Raw genomic sequence first — 21471 nt, forward strand, 5'->3', positions numbered from 1 at the left:
CCAGGGCCGGACACATGAAAGTCTGGAAAACTGCATTTTCCACCCCCACCTTCTCTATTCAAGTTATTGACTGATGATCCAACACAGGAACCCAAAAAGGCTTAATTCCAAGACTTTGTCATGTGGTAGTGGAGACCAATTTGCTTCCTTATGAGGACAGTCTCTTGGAAGGAAGCAACACACAAGGAATCAGGGCTGGAAACTGGAGAGGGGACAGTTGCTGACAATATCATCTGAGCCTCTATATCCAATGATGTCTGAAGCTTACCTCTGGACTTCCTAGTTCCCTGAGCAAATATATCCACCTCACTTTTTCAGTTGTGCAGTATGTTTGAGTGGAATAACTTGTGTATAATGAGTTCTTTCAACTATTTTGACCCACACATGTGCCCCTCCCAAACTGCTACTTATTTTTGATTTTAAAAAAAGTCCGATGAAAGACAAGGTCAAGGCAGTGTTGATAAGTATATTGCATTGTTACCACTCTCTGCCCCTGATCCGTCAAAAAAAGCCACTCATTTACCAGATGCCTTCTCAATACAGAATTCTTGGTGGCCATTGCCAATCATCGCCAAGATGCAAACTATTTTTCCAACAAAGATAAAGAGGCCTATATCACAGGGCTGGTGAAAGGGTTCAAATCGAAGCCAAGGATTACCTGCCAAGGCCTGTCTGGAGGACACCAGCTAATGGCAAAAGACAGAGATCACTGTGGTATACTGGCAAAGTCAAATAGTGTTCATCGTTAGCTCTGGGGTATGACCAGGGTCATCCTCTTGCTAGGGGTCTCCCTGCAGTGGCATCTGAGAGAGGAAAGCCTACAGATCAGTTAGCTGACTTCTGGAGCTGACAGAGGCAGCAGGCCGGAGGGGTCTGTCAGGTGCCACCGTGACCCAAATGGCTCTACACCTGGGGGCCTCAGCCCAGTCCTGCTCCCACTGTAAACACTGGCCACAGTGTGATAGATGAATCCTGACTACCTGTCCATGCAACTCAGGGCCCTAGCATGGCCAACTCTCCAGAGATGACGTTTTATTGGGCAAGAATCTCCAACCAAGAAGTACTGTTTCTCAGTTGGTTAATTTTTAATTCTGAATCTGAAGGATGCTTTTCTCACTCTCCCAGAACTCAAAAATCAACTTGACATTTCCAAAATTACATTGTGAAGGCAAAGAATCTGTAAAGTGTACCACAACCTGTGCCAGCTGGGGGAAAGGAAGAAAGAAGGAAATAGAAACGTTCCAGCCTCCCTCCCTTAAATGTGACTATTCTTTCTCTACTAGCTGGGGGTAGGGGAAAGAGAAGTGCAGAGTGCTTCAAATGGCAGGAAAGTCTTCCAGAGTAGGTGCTCTGTATTTCTGAGGGTTCTGATGCAATTGGGGTTCACAACATTGGGCATTACAACGTTAAAAACGAGGGGGAAGCTACCCTAGGTATACAGAGGGTGGGATACCTTTGTCTTTGTGCTGGAGATGGTCTGTCCATGGTGGCTGAGGAGGACCCTGAGGTGGGCCCCAGAGGAAGCCCCCTGGTTGGGCTGCACATAGGCCATTTAAAAGAGAATCAGGCCGCAGCTGCTTCTCCTTACACTGGAGAGGTGGCCGAGGGGCTTTGTGTGAGCCCAGATCAAAACACGCCTATCAAGAGGGATCAAGAGCCCAGCCAAGTGGATTGCAGATGGGAAAGAGAATTGAGCCTCTTTATTTTAAACACAAATGTAAAGAAAATTCGAGGAGAAAAGACCTCCATGTGCAATTCTCTCCTCTCACTTGGAGCAAAGCTGTCTGACTACACAATTCTCCTTTCCCCTTCACTCAGAGATCACTTTAAAATTGCAACCTGCTAGTATTTAGAGTGATCCATTCAACAGAGAAGAAGCCACCCCTCCCCCACCAGGCTCCGTGGGCCTCCAATCTGGGTGGAGCAAGTCAGCCTGCTGCCTCCCTCCTTACTGTGGGTTTCCACGGCTGCAAACAAATGTGACTCAGGATGAAACTATGAGTCCTTAATCCACATTCCACACTGTGCAGCTCCATTCAGCAATCATTAATCCAGTGCTTACAAGATGACTCCATGGTGCTGAGTACTGGGGAGACAGATTTGGGGACATGGAGACCCAGTTCTCTGGGGTTGTACCACCCAGTGGTGGACTGAACACATTCAGCACAGGCCTAGGAGGCCACGTGGCTGTCTTGTAGAAAGTGGGGGCCATTGCTGTGGCCAGGGCCTCCCATAGTGTAGACATGGGGAACGGGGAACAGGGTTGCTCTGGGGTCAGTGCCCCAGAGGCATCCTCTCAGAACTGGGGGTGGAGTTTATAGGAGCATAGCAACAATCCCCGACTTCCACTGACCAAACAGGCCTGAGGCCTGGGTGACCGCTGATTCCAGCCCCACTCAGGCCATGGCTCTTCGAAAGGCTTGTACACGGACTTCCCTGGAGCGTGTGGCCTCTCACTTAGCACACTGATGACACAGGGAGTTGGGGGTGGGGGTGACACAGGTGCCACTTCTGGGGTGTCTCATCCTGCCGGAATGTCTGGGCCATTTATGTGTCCATGTGTAAAGGTAGCTCCACTGCTACTAGAGCCAGTGAAACCCATGTCCTCCTCGCTCTGCTGCATGTGAGGGAAGCGTGGGGTACTAGCAGCAGTTTTATGCACACAGAATCTATCCATGCTCGTCCGTGTCCCTCTCCAATCCTTGCCCACTCCCACACTTCCCCACTGAGTCCCCATAACAGACTCTACTAACTTGACTGTGTGTCAGATATCTTTTCTGTTTAATTTTTTTTTTTTAAAAAAAAGCAAAACAAAGTTCATGTCACAAGGGATTCCAGAGATACATGCTTTTGAATTCCAGCCAGGAGAAGGACAAAAGGAGACACCGGTATCTGCAGATATGGCTGCTTTCCAGAGAAAGGTTCGTGCAGCGGAGACAAGCCTACTTCTCCTCCCTGTGAGGACGCGCTGTCCACTGAGCAAGGGTTGGGGGACAGTGTCTTTGGTTGGCTGGCACTTCGTCCAGAGTTCACTGGAAGGGGACTGGACGGAGTCAAGGGATACAGAGGAGGCATTTAGCTTTTTTAGCCTCCTGCTGTCTCTGAGGTTGTAGGACATGTTATTTAAACCTAATACAAAGTAGGCTTACGTTTTGAACTCACACTAGCCCAGTGATACATCAGCAGTCAAAATGCGGATGTCGGCAGGACAGGAGCCGGTCTGGAAACCACTCTTAGACAATTCTGTATTGTTTAACTAGAGAACACACTAAACCCTTTATATCAAATAAGAGTAAATTATATACCAATATAAACAGGGCCTTTGACCCTTGCGTTTATTAAAATGGCACGGAAATATTAAAACAGAACACGGATCGTTCCATTTGCCTGTGCGTGGCCGGGCTGTCTGCGGAGCGGCAGGGGGCTCCCTCCCGAAGGCTGCAGATTCATGCATTGAGCAATTCATGTTCTTTATCGGTTTTCCCAACAGCGTCAGGGTTTGATAATGGGTCAAGGTCAGCAAAGAGGCTGAACCAGGCAGTCAGGTCCGAGACAGCCTTGGCAGGCTCTGGAGAGAGAAGAGAATACATTAGCTCCCTCAGCTTCCAAATGCGAAACCTCTGCCGTGCTGAGGGCCCCTGGAAAGGACAAAGCCTACTGCACTCCATCTCGAAAACAAGCTAGTGAAGCCCAGACCCCTTGGTGGTTGGCTGAGCAACATTTCAAAAGCATGGTTTAAAGCCAGCGGAGGAAGCTCTGTGTTCATGTGCTGGCACACCTGATAGGCCACAGCCCACTGAATGGCCTAAAACCTCAAGTCCTGCCACTTTGCCACAACCCTATATTATCTCAAAACCAGACTGAATGGGTGAGGAAGCCTTTCAATCTACTGGGTTGAGAGAACTACTGTGGACTCTTTTTTTCCTGATGTGAACACACCTGGCTGAGAAGGGGGTTACCGCCTCATCTGGTTCTCTTTTCTTAGGGTCACTCACTTGGTCAGCGCTCTCCATCAGAGGAAGATGGCACTTGTCAGGCTTCCCCTCCCCCAGGGGCCTCTAAATCGCTGACATCCTCAGCCTTTAGTCTCAGTGGGGCACTCCCTTCACCAAAACTCCACCCTGACTTCCTGAGCACCACGATTAGAGAGTCAAATTATTTTCCAGATGAGAACATTTTCTAAAGAGTGTCTGATGCAAATTATTTCTAAATAAGTTGGGGGTTCGTCTTTATATAAATCATTCCATATGAGAATCTAAGTTCATTGGCTGGGATGGCCTCTGCTTTTTTCCCCCCTTCTACAACAGGTGTGATTATCAAAAGCATGAAGAATGGTTCTTTGACAGGTTATCCTTTTAACTGAGAATGATTGGGATCTGCTTGCCATCTGGCTGAAAAAGGCTTCAAGATATATTGGTAGGATGGGTTGCTAAAAGTGGGTTAGAGGGATGGGAGAGATGGGATGGGATTATGCCTACAGCAACAGGGTATGACACGCAACCATTTAAGACTTCGTACTAGTCACTTCATACTGCTGGTTTCTCACCACCCCTTTTTTCCCCCCAAAATTTCTTGCCAATAAATTATAATGAGATAATCAATGTTCTAGTATAGAGATAAAATTCCTGCATGTCAGACTGGTTTGCTAATATGCACGAATTAACTGAATTCCATGTACATGTAGCTCTAAAAGTCCTAAGCTTATTTTGATGTGATGAAAGGGGATGTGGTTGGGGCTGAGAAGGGGAAGAATGGAAGGGGCAAAAACTACTTTTAAAAAATGGAATAACTTGGGCCCTCCCTAGTGGCGCAGCGGGTTAAAGCACAGCACTGAGAAGCTAAAGCCACTTCCGCATGAGTTCGATTCCCGCTTGCCCCCTGAGGTGACCACATGGCATGGCAGACCTCTCCTGACCTGCCCGCTGCTCCCCTCAGCAGAGTACTTTGTCGATCTGCCTGTTCTGCTCCCCGCTCTGTCTCTGGTGAAACCTCTTGCCACCCCTGAGCCTCTGGCCTGTACCCCAGTTCTGTATGCACAAATAAATAAATCTTTTAAAAAAATGGAATAATTCATCTTTCTTGAGGAGAATTCTGTAGGAGGTCATACTAGGATACTTCGGGGCAAAACTGATTTAGGAGGATCAGTCTATCTCTACTCTTGATAGAGAATTTCAGGATGTGACCAATGCAAGTGAGCTACATACTCACTTCCCCATTCTTCTCATCTCCCAAAGGGCTTAAGTGGTCTTGGAATTGCGGATGTGGCCCTGCCATGAGGCTACTCAGGCCAGGGGGCTACTCTGGGGCAACCCTCACAACCCCCAGTCCTTTACTGTCAGGAACCAGGTGCAACTACTTGTACAACATCTAAGAACATCATGGGGATGCTTGATGATAATTTCCTGTGGTGAACACAGGGAAAGTGGCGATGACCAAAGCAACAAGAAAGAGCGACAGATGGAAACATGGCCGCTAGTGGGGCAGATGTTTTCTTTCAGGGCCTGTCGCCAAAGACAGCCAATCTTGTGTACTTGAAAGGTCTCTGACAGCTAAGAAGCCTGGCCCTTTTTGAGCGGGCTTAATGAAGTGCCTTATTTGGTAACAGTTATGGCATTTTCAGGAAAAGACAGCACATCTCCTTAGCCTTTTCTAGCTTATTTCCATTGAGTGCTAGAGAGCATACAGTCACATAAGGGTAGGTATTTGATTCTTATATAGATTTGCTATATTATGAATTAGTATGCTAAGCTAGAAAAAGTCAAAGAGTAATTCCTAGGAACATCCAACACTGCCCTGTAGTCCCTGCTTTGAGCCATGGTTGTTCAAATGGAAATCAGTAAGGAAATGAAGGAAATAGTGTCAGGCTACTGGAAAGGAAGAAGACCGTCATTTCAGGCTTTCCCTGCAAGGCTGTTTTCATTTAACTGCTTGTCTTTGGCGCTGGCCCTTGTCTCTGCCCAGCCTAATGTTCAAGACCAGAGGTCTTTCAGTTGAGAGAAGATCAGTCCCATGGGCCAACTCTAAAGTGTGGAAAACCAGCTGCTGGGCATAAACATGGTACTCAAACAAGGTGGCCACAAAGAAGAGGAGAGAGTCGAAGGACAAGAGGCCCCTCCCATGCTATAGTGTGGGGCGGGTAGCTATATACATTGAGTCACACCAACTCAACTGCATGGAAAACCAGTGGAAAGCCTGGGTTTTGTAAAGCAAATGAGAAATGTTAAAGCATTTTTGCTTTTAGCTTCATGCCCAATTATTTTCACAAGTAACATCATTTCATGGTTGTACCAAAGGCTTGCCATGAAATCAAGCACCCTGGTTTCTATCACAAGTGGAGGGAGCTTGACAAAGTGAACAGCCATTGACCAGCATATTGCAGGTCTCCCTACTTCCCGTATCATACAGCTTACTTATTTCCTATATGGCTAATTTAAATTGGGAAGTTTAATTCATACAAGTAACGGTCGTTCAGTCAAAAGACAGAAGATGAAAGAAAGTGCCTCAATTTTATGCCCTCTCCTTACAATGGTATTTAGCTCACATACCCCAACTCCAGCAATGCCCCTCATGCTCTGCCTGCTAATGATAAAGGGGCTGCTTGTCTTGGGGGTGAGGGGGGCACAAGACAAGGTCCTCACAGTACTTACTGTCTGTGCAGAATGCTTTAGCATGGCACAAATTTAATTTAGAACTTTATCATATGCTTCTTTATATGTCCATTTTAATTCTGTGTAAGTTCTGTCTTGCCAATGAGACAAGGAATTTTTCTTCGAAGTGTTCCGAAACACCTAATGTAGGACAGGTACAAGAGTTTGTGGGCTAAGTTGATTCTCACTGTCAAATGGCAGACACTTCTGTCAGTTTCATGGTGGTTAAAACCCTCTCCCCAGAGTGGGTTGTTCAGGCAATGAGCTTGTTAGAGAGATACTTGTCTCTGGTAGGGTCTCATGGGAAATGGCAGAGTTTGGCTGGGGCAAGAAAGCCAATCAGTGTATACCCAAAAATGATAGGAGTGAATGCCATTTATTCACCCTGCAGTTCTAAGATTTGTAATAAGGGACTTAATTATTGAATCATAATCTACTTATTTATTTGCATTTTTGGTCTCTTCTCCTGGAGTTGTGACCCCCCTTGCAGGGTGGGGACCAGGTCAGTTGATCAGTACCACCTTAGTGCACTGTCTGGCATATGATGCGTGTTTGAGTATATGACTACTGGATTAAGATAAGACATTTTCTTTTGAACTGTGAAAAGTACACTTATAAAGGGTTATTTTAAGGGATGACAAAGCAGTGCCTGGCACAGAGTTGATGCTATAATACTCACTGAATCATTTTATTTTAAGCAAGTGGCATACAAACCCCTTTATGAAGACTAACCAATGACAAAAGAAATAGGTGGCCTATGACCTATTTACTGAGTCTAGAATAATAAAAACATAGAGGGTTTTAAATGTGTTGATACGCATGGAGAGGTACTTGAACATTGTAAACAATCAAAGGCACACATTTCGAGGGCACTTTCTGGGGTAATGGGAATGTTCTCACGCCAGACTGTGGCATCAGCAGCACAGTACAGCATAAATTTACCAAAAATCCTTAAAACTGTTCTCCTACGACAGGTACATTTAATGGGCTATAAATTACAGTTCAATAAAGCAGTTTCTAAAACATAACCAGTGTTTGGTATAATCCAGAAATAACATAATCTGCCTGGTTCCTAGAAAAATGGCCCATGAGCATTCACTTCTAAACCCAAATCATATAAAACAAGTGTAAACTGTGGAAAGTTAAAGTTGTGGTTCCATTGTGTGCCAAATAAAGCTGGAAAAGGTAGCTTCTAACTGAGTAAATTTTACCCTTTCCCCAACCCCCCACTGAGACCAGGTATGGTTAAGACCCACTATGATTCTTGGGGCCTGTGAAACCTGCCCATGATCCCCCAGAGTAAGACCTCAGTCCTTCTTGAGCAGTGATTCTAGAAATGCGGTGCTCATATGAGCAGCTCAGAGCTGCTTAGAAATGCCAAGGTCAAGGGCAAACCCTGACCTACTCAATCAGAATTCCCGAGAGTAAAACCCAGAGAACTATTTGAATAAGTCCTCAGTGACTGTTACACAACTGGAAGGATAGGGCTCACTGCCTCAGACGGTCACCAGAGAGGCCACCAGGTCCAAGGTCAGGGCCATCTTGGCTGAGGCCAGAGCCAGGACAAGCAGTGAGGCCCACGTAGGAGACAGAAAGATGGCAGGTCCTGCAGTTTAAGCCCTTTTATTGTTCAACCTCTTTGAGTCCTGGGAGGCACACACTTCCAGAAAGTACCCAAGTGATTCAGACAAAAGCAAGATGAGGTGCATGTAGCTACTTGTGCCCCCCACCCGTGCCCCAGTCTAGTTTCTGTATGCTGAGACAGTGGGAGCTCAACTGATTGCTGTCCCCTTTTCAGAAATATGCATGACATTCATTTTTTAAAATGGTTGCAGACAGCAGAAAAGAGAAGAAGGTTCAAAGCATCATATTGTTCAGAGTCTAAAATGAGCACATTCCTAAAGAAGGCAGAAATAAACCCACATGGCAAAATGGAGTCCCTTCCCCTTTACATAGTGGATATGTTTCCAAAAAGCTATTAATCAATAAAATGTCTATATATCAAGTCAGATTTTAAAAGTACCAGAAATATACGTCTATCTTTACGCCTAGCAGCTAAGGCAGAAACTTTAAAAAGAGAATACATGCCTTCTAGTTGGATTCTTGTATAAATATGGGCTTTTAAATAATGCTCCCCTAAATACGGGCCACAAAAGTGACATCAAGAATTCATGGATATGGGGCTTCTCTGTTGTGGAAGAAAGATGGAGGAGGAGGTAAGACAGCTTCTCTTTGGGGATGAAGATGATGGCGACCGTCTACCTCAGAATTTTCACAAAGACACAGGGATCATTATTCCCCTGCATGAAGCAGAAACAAGTTGGGCTGCTGAATCACATTCTCTGCTTGGAACAGTTAATAAACACCAGTCTAACAATTTGACTATATGTGCATGAGGGGAGAAAATGGTGTGGCTGTGACATCAGCTATAAAAATATTTTAAAAGAGCAAATATTAAGCTAAGCTGCGATTTTAACCTCACTCGCATCACTTGGGGAATTATTGAGGGGAGGGTGCAATAAGGGTAATTATGGATAAGATGCCAAGCCAGATTTCAAATGTCTTGGCTGCTGTCAGGAAAAAATGCTATTTAAAGAGAACTTAGTGTTACTAATATTTCTGTAATTGCCATCAACTCTTCTCTAGTTGATGTTAGTTGGCTGAGGCGTTTTTAACATGAAGGTGTGGTTGGAAAGATGTCTCCCCTCTCAGGGTAATTGTGGGGGGGTGGAGAGGGGGAGGGCAGAAGAGCACTCGCAGCTCTGTGAACAAAACGACTATCCTAGCTCTCAATTCCTTTGATATGTCAACTGTGCTACCCATTTGCAGGAAACACATATAAAATTTTATTGGAGCAATCCTGCTCCCTTTACTTACATAAGGGAAAATATAAATCAGCCAGAAATAACACTGACCAGCTAAAGCAGCCAGTGAAGCCAAAATAACACCCTCCCAAGCAGCACTTTACCATGAGTACAATTTCACCAGCTGGGAGAACAACAGCCAGGCGGGGTTGATGTTCTCAAGCTGGGGAGCTCTGGGGTCAGGCTGGCTTGAAGGAAAAAGGGATTGCTGTGGCCACAGCGGTCAAACACCAGACTGCCATCCCCTTTACGCTATGTGATGCCAGGTTTCCATACCAACAAAGTGGATAAAAATTCCTGCCTCCCTGTCTTGCTGTATGGGTAACATGGACTCTTGGCGGGGAATCCACACAGTGTGGCAACTAGAGAGCAGGTGCCCCACAAATCTGAGTCTGGAGTTTATATAGCACAGCACAGATTGGGACCAACCACAGCACATATCATCCAAACGGGTGCGTCTCAGGATTGTTTTCTTGTACGCTAGTGAGTCACTATCACTTGCTCTCTCTCTCTTTTGTCTGACATCCATCCGCCCACCCATCCATCCAGCTATCCATCCACTACAATTGGGTGAGCTAAGAGGAAAGTTTGAGAGGATAAAGGGCATAGTGAGTAGAAACACCTAGCACTGTTGCTAGTGGGAGGAGGGGGAGTATAAAGGAAGCTTCCGTGGATTGAAGGAGACTGAAGTGGGAATCTAGAGGGCAAGAAGTCAGCCAGCTGTGGCAAGCATCATGGGTGTCTGGGGAGGTGGCCAGGTCTTCAGGGAGGAGAGAGCACATGCCAAGACCCAGTGGTGTGGCAAACTAGGTTCGCTCAAGTGAGACGTGGCTGGAGTCCAGGCTGACATCACACATTGCTCTCTGGCAGCACAATGTCATTAAGTCATGCTAAGTGAGGGTGTGGGAGGGTGGGCAGTGATGACTCTAGGGTCCTAAAGGACTTTGTAAGCCAAGCTGAGAAATTTAGACTTCACTGAAGTGTGCTGGCTAAGCCTCAACAATGTGGCAAGTCACACACCTTTCTGGGATTCTTTGATTTCTTCATCCACAAAGGGTAAAGTAGGTGGTACCTAGGGACGAATGGAGGCACGCAATTCCTACAGCTGTTCAAGACCAAAGATGCTCTTCATCAGGCTCTGAGAGTGCTGCTACTTTGATGGAACAAGCAATTCTATTATCTTGTGCTGAGGTTCCTGCTGTGTGTTCAAATTATCTTTGAATATACACTACTGTGTATTTATTATTCCATTTGAGTCCAGGAACAAGCAGTTACCTGGAGCCAGGTTAAGCTAGGAATGACAAGAGGTGGTTTCTAGCAGAGGACCGGTGAATTTGAGAGAACGTAAAGCTTCATACTACACTAGCTTTAACTGGAAAGCCACCCAATAGCACCTTGGAATGGGTGAAATGAAAGATTATCCAGAAGGAATATGGGGCTGCCTGCTTCTGAGAATCTAGAACAAGACTCTCAAGTCCGGTTTGCAGAATCCTAACTTAAAGATGTCCTGGTGCACTTACAGTGAGCAGATGATAATCTCATCAGTATTAACATCTAGTCCTTAATTAAATTTTGGATACTAGTGGGGGAGTAAAAGAATTTCAAATATGATGTCCATCAGCCTTGCCTAGTTTCTACCTCCGGCAGCCTCTCTGGCTGGCTTTCTTCCTACTTACTTTAAGAGGCCTCAGGAAGGTACAATTTTCTCATCACTGTATGACACAGGAATCTCCATCCTCTATCATGCTGGTAACTTCAGAAACTCTTAGAAATCCCAGCTAAAATTAACTACTTCAAATTTTCAGCACAACTTGATCCTACATGTAAGATCCTTTGTTTTGCTCTTTGAGAGTTTGAAGTAGGAGGGGAAAGAAGATGTAATTGTTCCCTAACTAAATCCTCTTTCCATCCCATCCCCCAAGAGTCCCTAGGAAGAGAATGAGAAGCCAATAAAGAGAGGGAGGAGGTCAGAGGAGCATTGGGGAGATGAAGAGAAAAGAAGAAGAGACAGAGGAGCAGCAGGATGAAGTGTGCCAGGCATGGAAGGGCACAAAGGCCATTTAGGCTACCTCTGGAGCACTCTTCCTCAGTCTTCTTGACATCCCAACCCTGAGGACACTGAGGACCCCAGTAGGCCCCACATTGGGTGGTGAGGACAGTGAGAATGGGCAAGTGTGCACTCTGGCAACCTGTGCATGCTGCCAGCACAGGTAAGGATTAGGTAGACATTTTCAGTATCAATGTTTATTCTGAAACATTCATCCAATTTTTGTGGTGAACCTGATCATGTTTCCCCATACCCACATTCTTCCTTCAAGAGCACCCAGCATGCCTGTTCAGGTGTGAGCCCAGAAGGTCCAGGGTCAGCTCATCACTACAACAAGGCCCCAGGATCCTGCCCAAGGAGGTCCTGGTTCACCCAAGGGGAGGCCTGAAGAAACCTTTGTCATCAAAAAATGGTACCAAGAGGCAACAAAATATGAAGGTTAAAGGCACAGATTCGTGAGTCAAATGTTTTGGTCTCAACATCCTGCCTCCTACCAGACTGGTCAGATCACTTAGCCACTATCCCTTTGTTTTCTGGGCTGAAAAAATGGAGATGATACTGCTCCTTACTCTTGTATGGCACAGAGCGTGTGCCATGTTGAACATGGTTACTGTTGTTTTTCCAGTGACAAATGGCACACTCACAGCGTCACACAATTTTAGATCTCAGCATCTCTGAAGTGGGGGTTAACCTGGGGACAAATGACATGTGTGGAAAGTTGGAAGGACTTGGGGGATTGACTGATCTATTATTCACCGAGTCCAACTCCTGACTTACTAAACAGGAGTCATAGGCTCAGGGCAGTGTTAGAGGATGAGAAGAGAGTCTATAGACGAGAAGTCTAGAACCTGGGCTCTCAGATTAGCATCCTGCAACTGTGGGTGTGACTGAGTCAAACACCAGTCAACCTTTCTATCCATCTGAAGTTTGACTACTTATCAAAGTGGTTTACTAATTTAGTTTTTAAGATGATCCGATTAATCAGGGGGGCACAATTTTTTTTTTTAATTTTTTTTAAAAGATTTATTTATTTATTTGTACAGAACTGGGGTACAGGCCAGAGATGAGGAGGGTGAGAGGCTTCACCAGAGACAGAGTGGGGAGCAGAACAGGCAGATCGACGAAGTACACTGCTGAGGGGAGCAGCGGGCGGGTCAGGAGAGGTCTGCCGCGCCATGTGGTCACCTCCGGAGCAGGCGGGAATCGAACTCATGCGGAAGTGGCTTTAGCTTCTTAGTGCTGTGCTTTAACCCGCTGCGCCACCAGGGAGGGCCGGGGGCACAATTTCAATACAAGGTGACAAAAGTGGAAGTGATCGAGATGCTTTTATAATTCATGTATATAGAGATGGACTTTTCTAGACCATGACAGAAGCAGGGAAAACATCTAAAGCCAACATTCACAGTGTCTTCTGGAGGTAGATGAAGACAAAGGCACAGAATGAGTTTGTTTGGGTGAGATGATGAAATATCGAAGCAGGCAGCAGTGCTTTGTCTCATGTATGTCCTGTGGGGGGTTCCCTGAATCAAAGGGCAGCTGCAGGGTGGCATGCTTGCTAGGAAAGTGTGGGTGTGGGGAAGCTGAATGGGCTGTTCCCTCTTTTAAACACTCAGGTTTGACTTTTTCCTGTTATTTTGAATTCTATCGACATTCAATTTGTAGCTTTTGGTATTCAAGAGGAGGATAACTCAGAGATTACAAAATAATTTCTCTAACACTGATTCTGACAGAATCCCAGGAGAACAAAGGACACTTTCAGCAGCCTGAATGATAGTAAGTCAGCTCATGACCACCTTGGTCTAAGATCCTCTGATGGTTCCTAATTTCTCATGGGCCGGAAAGGCTTCATTCCTTCCAATGTCTGCGAGGCCTGTGCAGGCCAGCTGCTGCCTCGTCCCTGCCACCTCTCCCCCTCACTCAGTAGACTCCGACTCCAGTGCTCTCCCTGCAGAGCCTCACTGCACCATGCACATCCTCACCTCCAACACCAGCACAGGGAGTTTCCTCTGTCCAGATCTCCACGTACTCATTTTTGTACCTCCTGCAGGTCTTTGTACTCATTTTCTCTGATGATTCTGTCTATTTCTGCAGCCTGACCTATGCTACATCCCTCCCACATCTCTATCCCTGTCCCTGCTTTTTCATTTTCTCTGTAACACTGATCACGTTTTAACCAACCACGTGACTTGCTTCTTTTTTGTATTTGTGCTCAGCGTCTCCTCTTCATTAGAATGTGAGCTCCAGCAAGGCAGAAGTCTTATCGTTTTGTTCTCAGATGAATCTTCAGTGCTTGGCATCCAAAGGGACCCAATAATTGTTGAATGATTGAGAAACTTGCTCGAGAGCTATCTAGCAATCATCAGCGGGACTCTGTTTGCCTGAGAAACAAATGGCTCCTTTTGTAGTGCCTGTTTCCTCTTTCCAAGCACTGGTATGAGCACACATATCTCTCCTGCTGTTAGAACATTCTCCTGCCTCGGTTTTGTGCCTTTCCCATGGTCTTGGGGAACGTCTGAGTGCAAACCTGGTGATCAAGTCCTGGGCACAGCTCTCGGCCCTCTCACCCTGGCTCACCACCTCTGTCCCATGTGAACACTGGTCTCAACCTTCTCCATCTGCCTGCTTCGGAGAAGGACAGTGCACTCTCACTTCTGGGCCAATCAGTGTGTGAACAAATGACACCCAGTCAGTCCAAATAAGTGGCAGCAATGTCACCCAGGTTCCTTGGTAGCAACAAGAGGTCCTTGGTCTCCAAAGCGGGGGCCCAGTAGTGTTCACCCTGAGCTCTGCTGGAGGGTATCCAGAAACCCTAGGCTGTGGATCTAGGCTGTGGCTCTGGGTTTGGCCTCAGCTCTCCCACGCCTGTTAGCACCTCACTGCAGGTGGGTGGGGTGAAACTCAAGTCATTGGCAGCATCGCTCATCTGGAACCCCAGCAAGAGAGATGGTGAAACCCAGGGGTGAAGCTCAGGGCACAGAAGTACTTTGGGACTGCAGTTACTGCTCCTAGCTCTAACTCTACTATAAAGTAAATGTGATGGTGACAAAATAGGATTCAAAAAGGCAGTAAGAGGAAATCACTTATTTCATAGGAAAAAACAAACAAACAAAAAACCAGGGAAGACTTTTCTGTCTTGCCCACCAGCTCTTGCTGAGTCCATGATCTCATCTCCAAAGACCCGAGGTTTTAATAGCCCATAATTACTTAATCACTGAAGCTCAGCCGTTTGTTCTCAGCTTTATGTGCCAGATAAACATGTTGTTTATTAAAAAGATAAACCAAATTCATAGAAAAACCAAAATAATTTGAGAATTTCTTAATAATGATCTCCATCTGACAATTAAAGCAACATGAAAGGAGGAAATGAGTGTTGAAATCCTGGAACATGGTTTCCTTTCTGAGGTCTGTTTGTTTAGATACTCAAACTTTAACTTTCACCCGAGTTTTGGTTTCTGAACTTTAATCAATGTGCTCCCTCTGCCAGAATTTCCCAACTAGTCAGAACCTACATCCTACAAAATTTCCCTGACCACTGTAAGATCAAGGAGAAACTCTATTTCTGTCCTGACTGTTGGGTCATGTGTTTCAGGCAGACCAGGAACAGCTATCCGAGGGGAGCAGGGTAGGGGGTGGAGGAGGTAAGGACAACTTTTATGTGAACAAAGTTACAAAGCCCAGAAAAGAGAAAGGGGACAGGTTTATGGGAAGCTGGAGAACTTGGCATTATATATACACAGGAGGAAGTGTTCAGACAGGGCACAGCCGGGCAGGGCCAGCCAGGCGAACAGGGCCAGACCATGTAGGCAACCTTGTCCTTTCAAGCATACCATGAAAAGGCTATCCTCTAATTTCCATCATAGGAAATACTCACACGGGAAGAAAATTATATTAAGGAGTAGACTGTAAATAAATGGCAACAGATCTTAAAGTTGAAATGTGATTCTGAGACTTCAGTTAAAAAATCACATATAAGGGATCCTTCCTGGTGTGATGCAAGGGGTTAAAGTGCAGCACTATGAAACTACCTGCAGCCACTGCAGCACGAGTTCGATCCCCAGCCAGGGAGGTGACCCACATGGCGCAGCAGACTGCTCCTATCCTGCAGCTCCCCGCAGCAGTATATTTTAGTCAGTCAGCCTGTTTGCTCCCCACTCTGTCTCTGGTGAATCCTCTCACTCCCTATGCCTCTGGCCTGTACCCCAGTTCTTGTATACATAAATAAATCTTTTTAAAAAATCAAATATAAAAGAAAAATACAAAGGAAAACAACAAAAAGGTCTTAAAATAACAGAAGACTACTGAAAAAACAAGGAAGAAATAGCCCTAGGGATTAAAAAAAAAAGAACAACAATGAACCGAGCCAAAAGAAAACCCAATTTTAACTTCCAATGTACATACCTTGTAGCGAGGCCTGTAAGTCTTTCATATTTTGGTCTAGAAGCTGCGAAGGGAGGAACCCTGAGCCCATGTGGGGCTTGGGGTCTGATTCTCCTGGGGACCCAGTGGGTGCTGGCTCCTTTAGCCGACCATCCCCAAACACAGCAGCCCACTCTTTGCTAAACTCGCCCTCTTCCAGGGAGGAAGCGTTGAAGATCTCATTTAACAGCAGCAGGTCGTCTTTGTCAGCACCATCAGGGTCCTGAGTCCCTGCCATTGGGCCGAGGCAAGCTGATTGATTTAACAGAACACAAACACATCATCACCTGGGGAAAAGACCCTGGAAATAAATGCAGTGAGAACAGGGATGGGACAAGATGCCCAGGCATGGCTGTATTTCAGAAAAAGTTAATCAAGGTAGAAATTTTTCTCATTACAGCGTCCTTTAAAAAATCTCAGAAGCAAATCTCCCATCCCATTCTTCCACATCCTCCTTCCTTCAAAGCCAGCCCAGTTTCTGAACATCATCAGAATTATATTTGAATGACTGCCACAGAAACTCTGGGCTTTGGCTTTTTCTTAACATAAAAGCAAATTTACCCAAATATTTCTGATAGGAAACAAAGCCAGGATTAAAAGTATGTTGGAGATCTTTGTTCCTGACTTGTGTAGCTTCCAGAACCTTCCCACACAACAAGCCCTCCTCCCACAGCCAGCACACCCTGTGGCAGCCTGCCCCGCATCCGAATGGGGAGAGAACCCATGCCACGCCCTGACTGGCCCAGGCAAGGAGAGGGGAGCAGAGGATGTCAGCAAGCCTGACAGTGGACAAGAAGGCATCCTTATGTTGTGTTATGCAACAGTTGGGTTGCAGAAAAGAAAAGGTAAGTCTTCTTTGACCAAAGGTAGAACTGAAAGAAATACTGGAAAATGGCAAATCACTGAATCTTCAAAAGATGAGCTACGAGATCAGAGAGCGAGCCAGGAGAGAGCTGGCATGAGCACTGGACTGGGGGAAAGTCTGAGTGCCAACTTGCACTCAGAACAGTTCCTTACTTAATGTGACTTCAGCAAGATCCTTAACCAGTATGAACCTCTTTTATTTCATCTATAAGTTCTAATACTAAATTTGTCCATTTCGAAAGCTAAAAGAAATAGAACGTAGACCTCTTGCCTGTCCAAAGGAAGACTTGAAAGATTCATTGTTGACCATACGAACACCAGCAAGCTCCTGGATGGTAAGCCCAAATAGACTGGGGCATTATGATCAGAATTCAAGTGACCGGACTTTTTGCTGAGTCATCTACATATTCTGATAACAGAACTGATGGTTTTATTAACCATGACTTTGTTGGCTTGTTTAATTGCTATTTGTTGAAAATCAGTAAAAAAGGAATAATCCTGACATATTTTTTCTGAGCTAACCTATAGTTCAGATCTGGTCCTATCAATTGAGACTAGCAGATTTTCCTCAAATATAAGATAGTGAGTAACAGACTTTTTTTTTTTTTTTTTTAAATATAAAGCTTACCTCTGTCATCTTGACTGGATCTATTTTAAACTACACCTTTTATGAAGATCTGCAGATTAAGGGGATTTTTGATGAGCTGAGCAGACCAGCTACAAATTAGGAAGGGAGAGGCGTATAGTCACTTATACCACTGTGGTTTAAAAATAGTGGTAAATATCACTTTGATCTGACAACTCTTAATTTAAACATTTGTATTGTCTGTGTTATCAGAGAAATATTCACCAAAATATAGCCTGGAGGTGTGATAGGGAGAAGATGGGGGAAACATTAAGCAGCCTCTGAGAGGGCTCTACAGTATTGAGGCGCTCCCGGGAAGGGGAAGGCAGGATAAGCAGGGTGAGGTGGCCTACCCCCGTGAAGGAAATAACCTTAACTGTAACAGAGTGTGTCATCAGCACACTTCTATGCATCCTCCCTCTCTATCTCTCTCAGCATCACCCTTTTTACATATATGAACTTCACAAGTCTCTGTGCTTCCTACTTTCAGTTGTGACTGGAATGCCCAAACCTCTTTTGACAATTTCTTTTCTGACTAGATTGAAACCAGATGATTGCTGAGCCAAACCCATTTTATCAAAACCCATTCAAATGCATGGGTAGACCCTGAAGGAACAGATGATTTTAAACAGCTTTGGAAATTAAGGTGTTCCTTCTGAAATTACTGTACAGCCTTCTACTATGTCAAACTGGAGGAGGCTGCATTGCTTTAATCTAGATGTCAACCCAGGCAAGGTCATGACTACCATGAGCAACAAGAAATAACAAGCATCGAGCCTCGAGCCTTCCAAAAATAGCCAGGGCCTGGTACAGCTTTATTTTTCACATTGGTTTGTTTTCACTATATAAGTTTTGTGCAATGGCTTTTAGAGTGTAATTCTGTGGATTATATTAACTGGGTGTCCCCAGTTCCACGGGCCAAGACCCTATATCTTTTGTGCAAATTTTCAGCCTATACTCTCTAGAAAAGAATTCTATCACTTACTTGTATCCAAATGATTCATGGCTACTATTACGACCTAGCAAACTCAGTGACAGAACTGTGGTAGGGATGACACTGTGCTGAACAGAGGTTTAGCCTGATGTCTTCCACTGAGTGTGACCTATTAGAATTCTGTTTATTTAACAATTAGAGCATGCCTATACCGTCAACAGTTTCTCTTTTAGGAGGACTTATTACCAAGCTGGAGCAATGAAACTGGCACTGACTTGAACCAGAAAACAGGGAAACCTCCCAATTATTCCCTGATAATTAAGATGCCTGAAACTACTATACATAACTTGTAAGAAAAACTTAATTACAAGCAGAAAAGGAAGGGTTTAAATCGGTAACCAAGCATGTCAGGACTTGAGAAATAGCACTAGTCAGTTGACTCTTAAGAATCATGCTATCATTTTCTTTGGAAACAATTCAACTCAACTGCAAGAAAATGGGACACACACACACAGAGATGATAAGCCCTTTGACAGAAGCCCTTGGAAGAGCTGCACTGCAGGAGCCGGGATTGCTGCCCGTGTAAATGAGCCTATGTTAGGGTACCTCAACCTGCTTTTATCTAAAAGGATGAACAAAGGTGTGAAGCTCTCAGGTGCCAAACTGTCAGATACTACTGTGAGCCCTCTTTCTTGTCTTGCAAGCACCCAGGTCTCCAAGTTTGCTTTCACATCAGATAAACCAACCACAGACATTACTACAAAAATAAAGGCCAACAGACATGACGTACTTGAATTCTCGCCTCTCTGCCTTTAACTCTCTGACCCTTCATGCATTCCCTCTGCCTTTCTAAGCTCAGCCCTCTGTATGTGCTTCCTTTCCAAAGCCAGCTCTTCTCCCATAATTCAGCTCCAGCAGTTGTAGTCTTCCACTCTTCCACATTCCTTTGCCCTGCCCTCAGACGACACACGTATGTCCCAGCAATAGTCAATCTTCACTTGACAAGCTGCCCCACCTCTTTGCCCACCTCTTCCAAGTTACTGCCCTGAGCCTTTTGCCTCTCATAGCCACACACTCTAGTTTGAACCTCTTCTTTGTTTGGCTGCTCATAATCAAGTTCCTGCCCCCCTCCTATACTAAATTGGCCTTCTGAAGGTCATCAGTGAGAGTCTCATGGCTGATTCCAACCTTTTTGTCTAGACCACAACCCCTGCAACACTTTGTACTTTCCCATCCCAAGAAATGCTGTCATCTGGGAATCTGCATGAGGGGCTTTCTTGATAGCCTTCGACGTGCCTGCTACTACTTTCCTTGCTGACTCTTCCTACTCTGGTTGGCCCTAATAAGGTTTACTCGTAAGCCTTCAGATCACCCTTCTCTAGTCTCTGTAGATCTTCCCTTTAATGGTTCCAGTCTCACTTGGAAAGATTCTCAAAGCTCCATCTTCAATTCTAAGTTTTTCCTTGAACTCTGGTGACACATTCCAGATTCAGGGGCCCCTCATGGTTTGCCTAAGGATGAGCCTACTGGCATTCATGAAAGGCACCTTCTTACTATATACCTGTGCTTAGTTCCCTTTTGGGATCCCTACCTCCTTACTCAAAGGTAAGTGCCTCTCTGTGCCTCAGAGTGGTGTCCCAGACCTCTACAGCCTTTTCAGAAAGTCTTTAACACTGCTTTCAGCAAAACCTGCAAATTGACAAAACTCCTCTACTTGACATGTCCCAAATCAGCTTTCTTGACTGGGAACCTGCTGTCTTCTCCTACTGCGATGCCCAAAGAGAACAATCACACTCAACTGAAAGGGATCCTTGAGATCCTCTCCTCTATCTCATTTTGCAGAAGAGGAAGAGAGAACCCGGGTTAGATGACCTGCCCAAGATCACATGATTTATCAGTTCTAGACAAGTTGGTGAGGGACCCCTGGCTCTCAGGTCACGACACTTTCTCAGTATAGCTCACTGCTTCCATTTCACTGCTGATAAAGGATCTAATACATAAACTAGTCCTTAAGCTTCTTTCAAGTTGAGTGTTTTTAGGGTCAGAGGGTTCCCCTCGCAGCCAGGCAAAGCTTACAGCCGGATGGTACACCCACTCATCACCTTCACCCTGCACTGCCCAAGCCTTCAAGAATAATATGCCTATGTCCCTAGGAAAACATTCCCCAGGAAAACTGATCCTGAACCTGTGAGTTTTCAGTGAGTGAAGCTGACATACAGAGGCAGCTCTCTGAAATTCAGTCAAAATGTGGATAAAAGGTAAATGTGGGAAATTGTTGAGAACCCACTCAGGTAATGTTTTTGAAATCATGCTGAGTTTCATGACCTCAGCATAAATTACTAATATAGAAGATGGAAACATAACTACATAGACCAAAAATGGAAGCACAGGAAGACAGATAAACCTCATCTGAGTTACCTTCATCTGTGTGTGAAACAGGAAGATTCCGTTTCTCGGTTTGTCTCCATGGTCCCCACTCTTAACCTTATGACTAATATAAAGGCCACACGCTTGCCATATAGACAAAAACCCCAAACACCAACATCGTCTTGCATACCCAAAAGAATGCATGAGGGAAATATGGGTAAGAATCGGCTTTATGAAAGTGTCAAACTGGAAAAACATCTTTCATTATAAAAGGCTCTGGTAACTAGGTGTACTTGTTTGGAATTTCAAAATACTGTTTCTAAAAATTCCCCTCTGGTGAAAAAAAGACATAGATAATAATATTAGATGGGGGCATGGGGAACTATCCCTACCCTTCTCTGGGGAAACAAAAATCAAAAACTACACACAAAAAGCAAACAAGACACCCCAAAATTCATCCCCCAGCCCCAACAGTGCTAGACCCAGAGTAAGTACTCAAATATAGGCTTTGATGATCCTCAAGCCCCCTCCTTCATTTTACTGAAGTCTTTTTGTTCTTTTTGAAAAACCTGAAGCCTTGGCAGAGGTAAATCTGTATAAATCTATACAGAATACTGACTATGTGGTGGTCAAGAAAGAATAGAATTTGTTTTAAAAGTGCACTATTATTTTATGGAAGATCCAGAGCCAGGACTCTGAGACAGGAA

The 21471-nt window shown here is 45.0% G+C and overlaps 1 protein-coding gene across 3 annotated transcripts in view; it reads right to left on the minus strand.

The window, feature by feature from the left end:
* Positions 1–2771: 2771 nt before the first annotated feature.
* Positions 2772–21471, minus strand: part of ICA1 (islet cell autoantigen 1, 69kDa) — a 131366-nt gene continuing 112666 nt past the window's right edge. For all 3 annotated transcript variants that reach the window (XM_012721086.1, XM_012721087.1, XM_012721085.1), the window contains exons 13-14: positions 15957–16226; positions 2772–3568 (exon numbers count right to left, since the gene is read on the minus strand). In XM_012721086.1, coding sequence (XP_012576540.1) covers positions 3447–3568; positions 15957–16226 — 392 coding nt within the window. In that variant the 3' untranslated portion in view covers positions 2772–3446. The remainder of the gene's footprint in view (positions 3569–15956; positions 16227–21471) is intronic.

Source organism: Condylura cristata, unplaced genomic scaffold, assembly GCF_000260355.1.
Source record: "Condylura cristata isolate star-nosed mole 26May11 unplaced genomic scaffold, ConCri1.0 scaffold00005, whole genome shotgun sequence".
NCBI classification, from domain to species: Eukaryota; Metazoa; Chordata; class Mammalia; order Eulipotyphla; family Talpidae; genus Condylura; species Condylura cristata.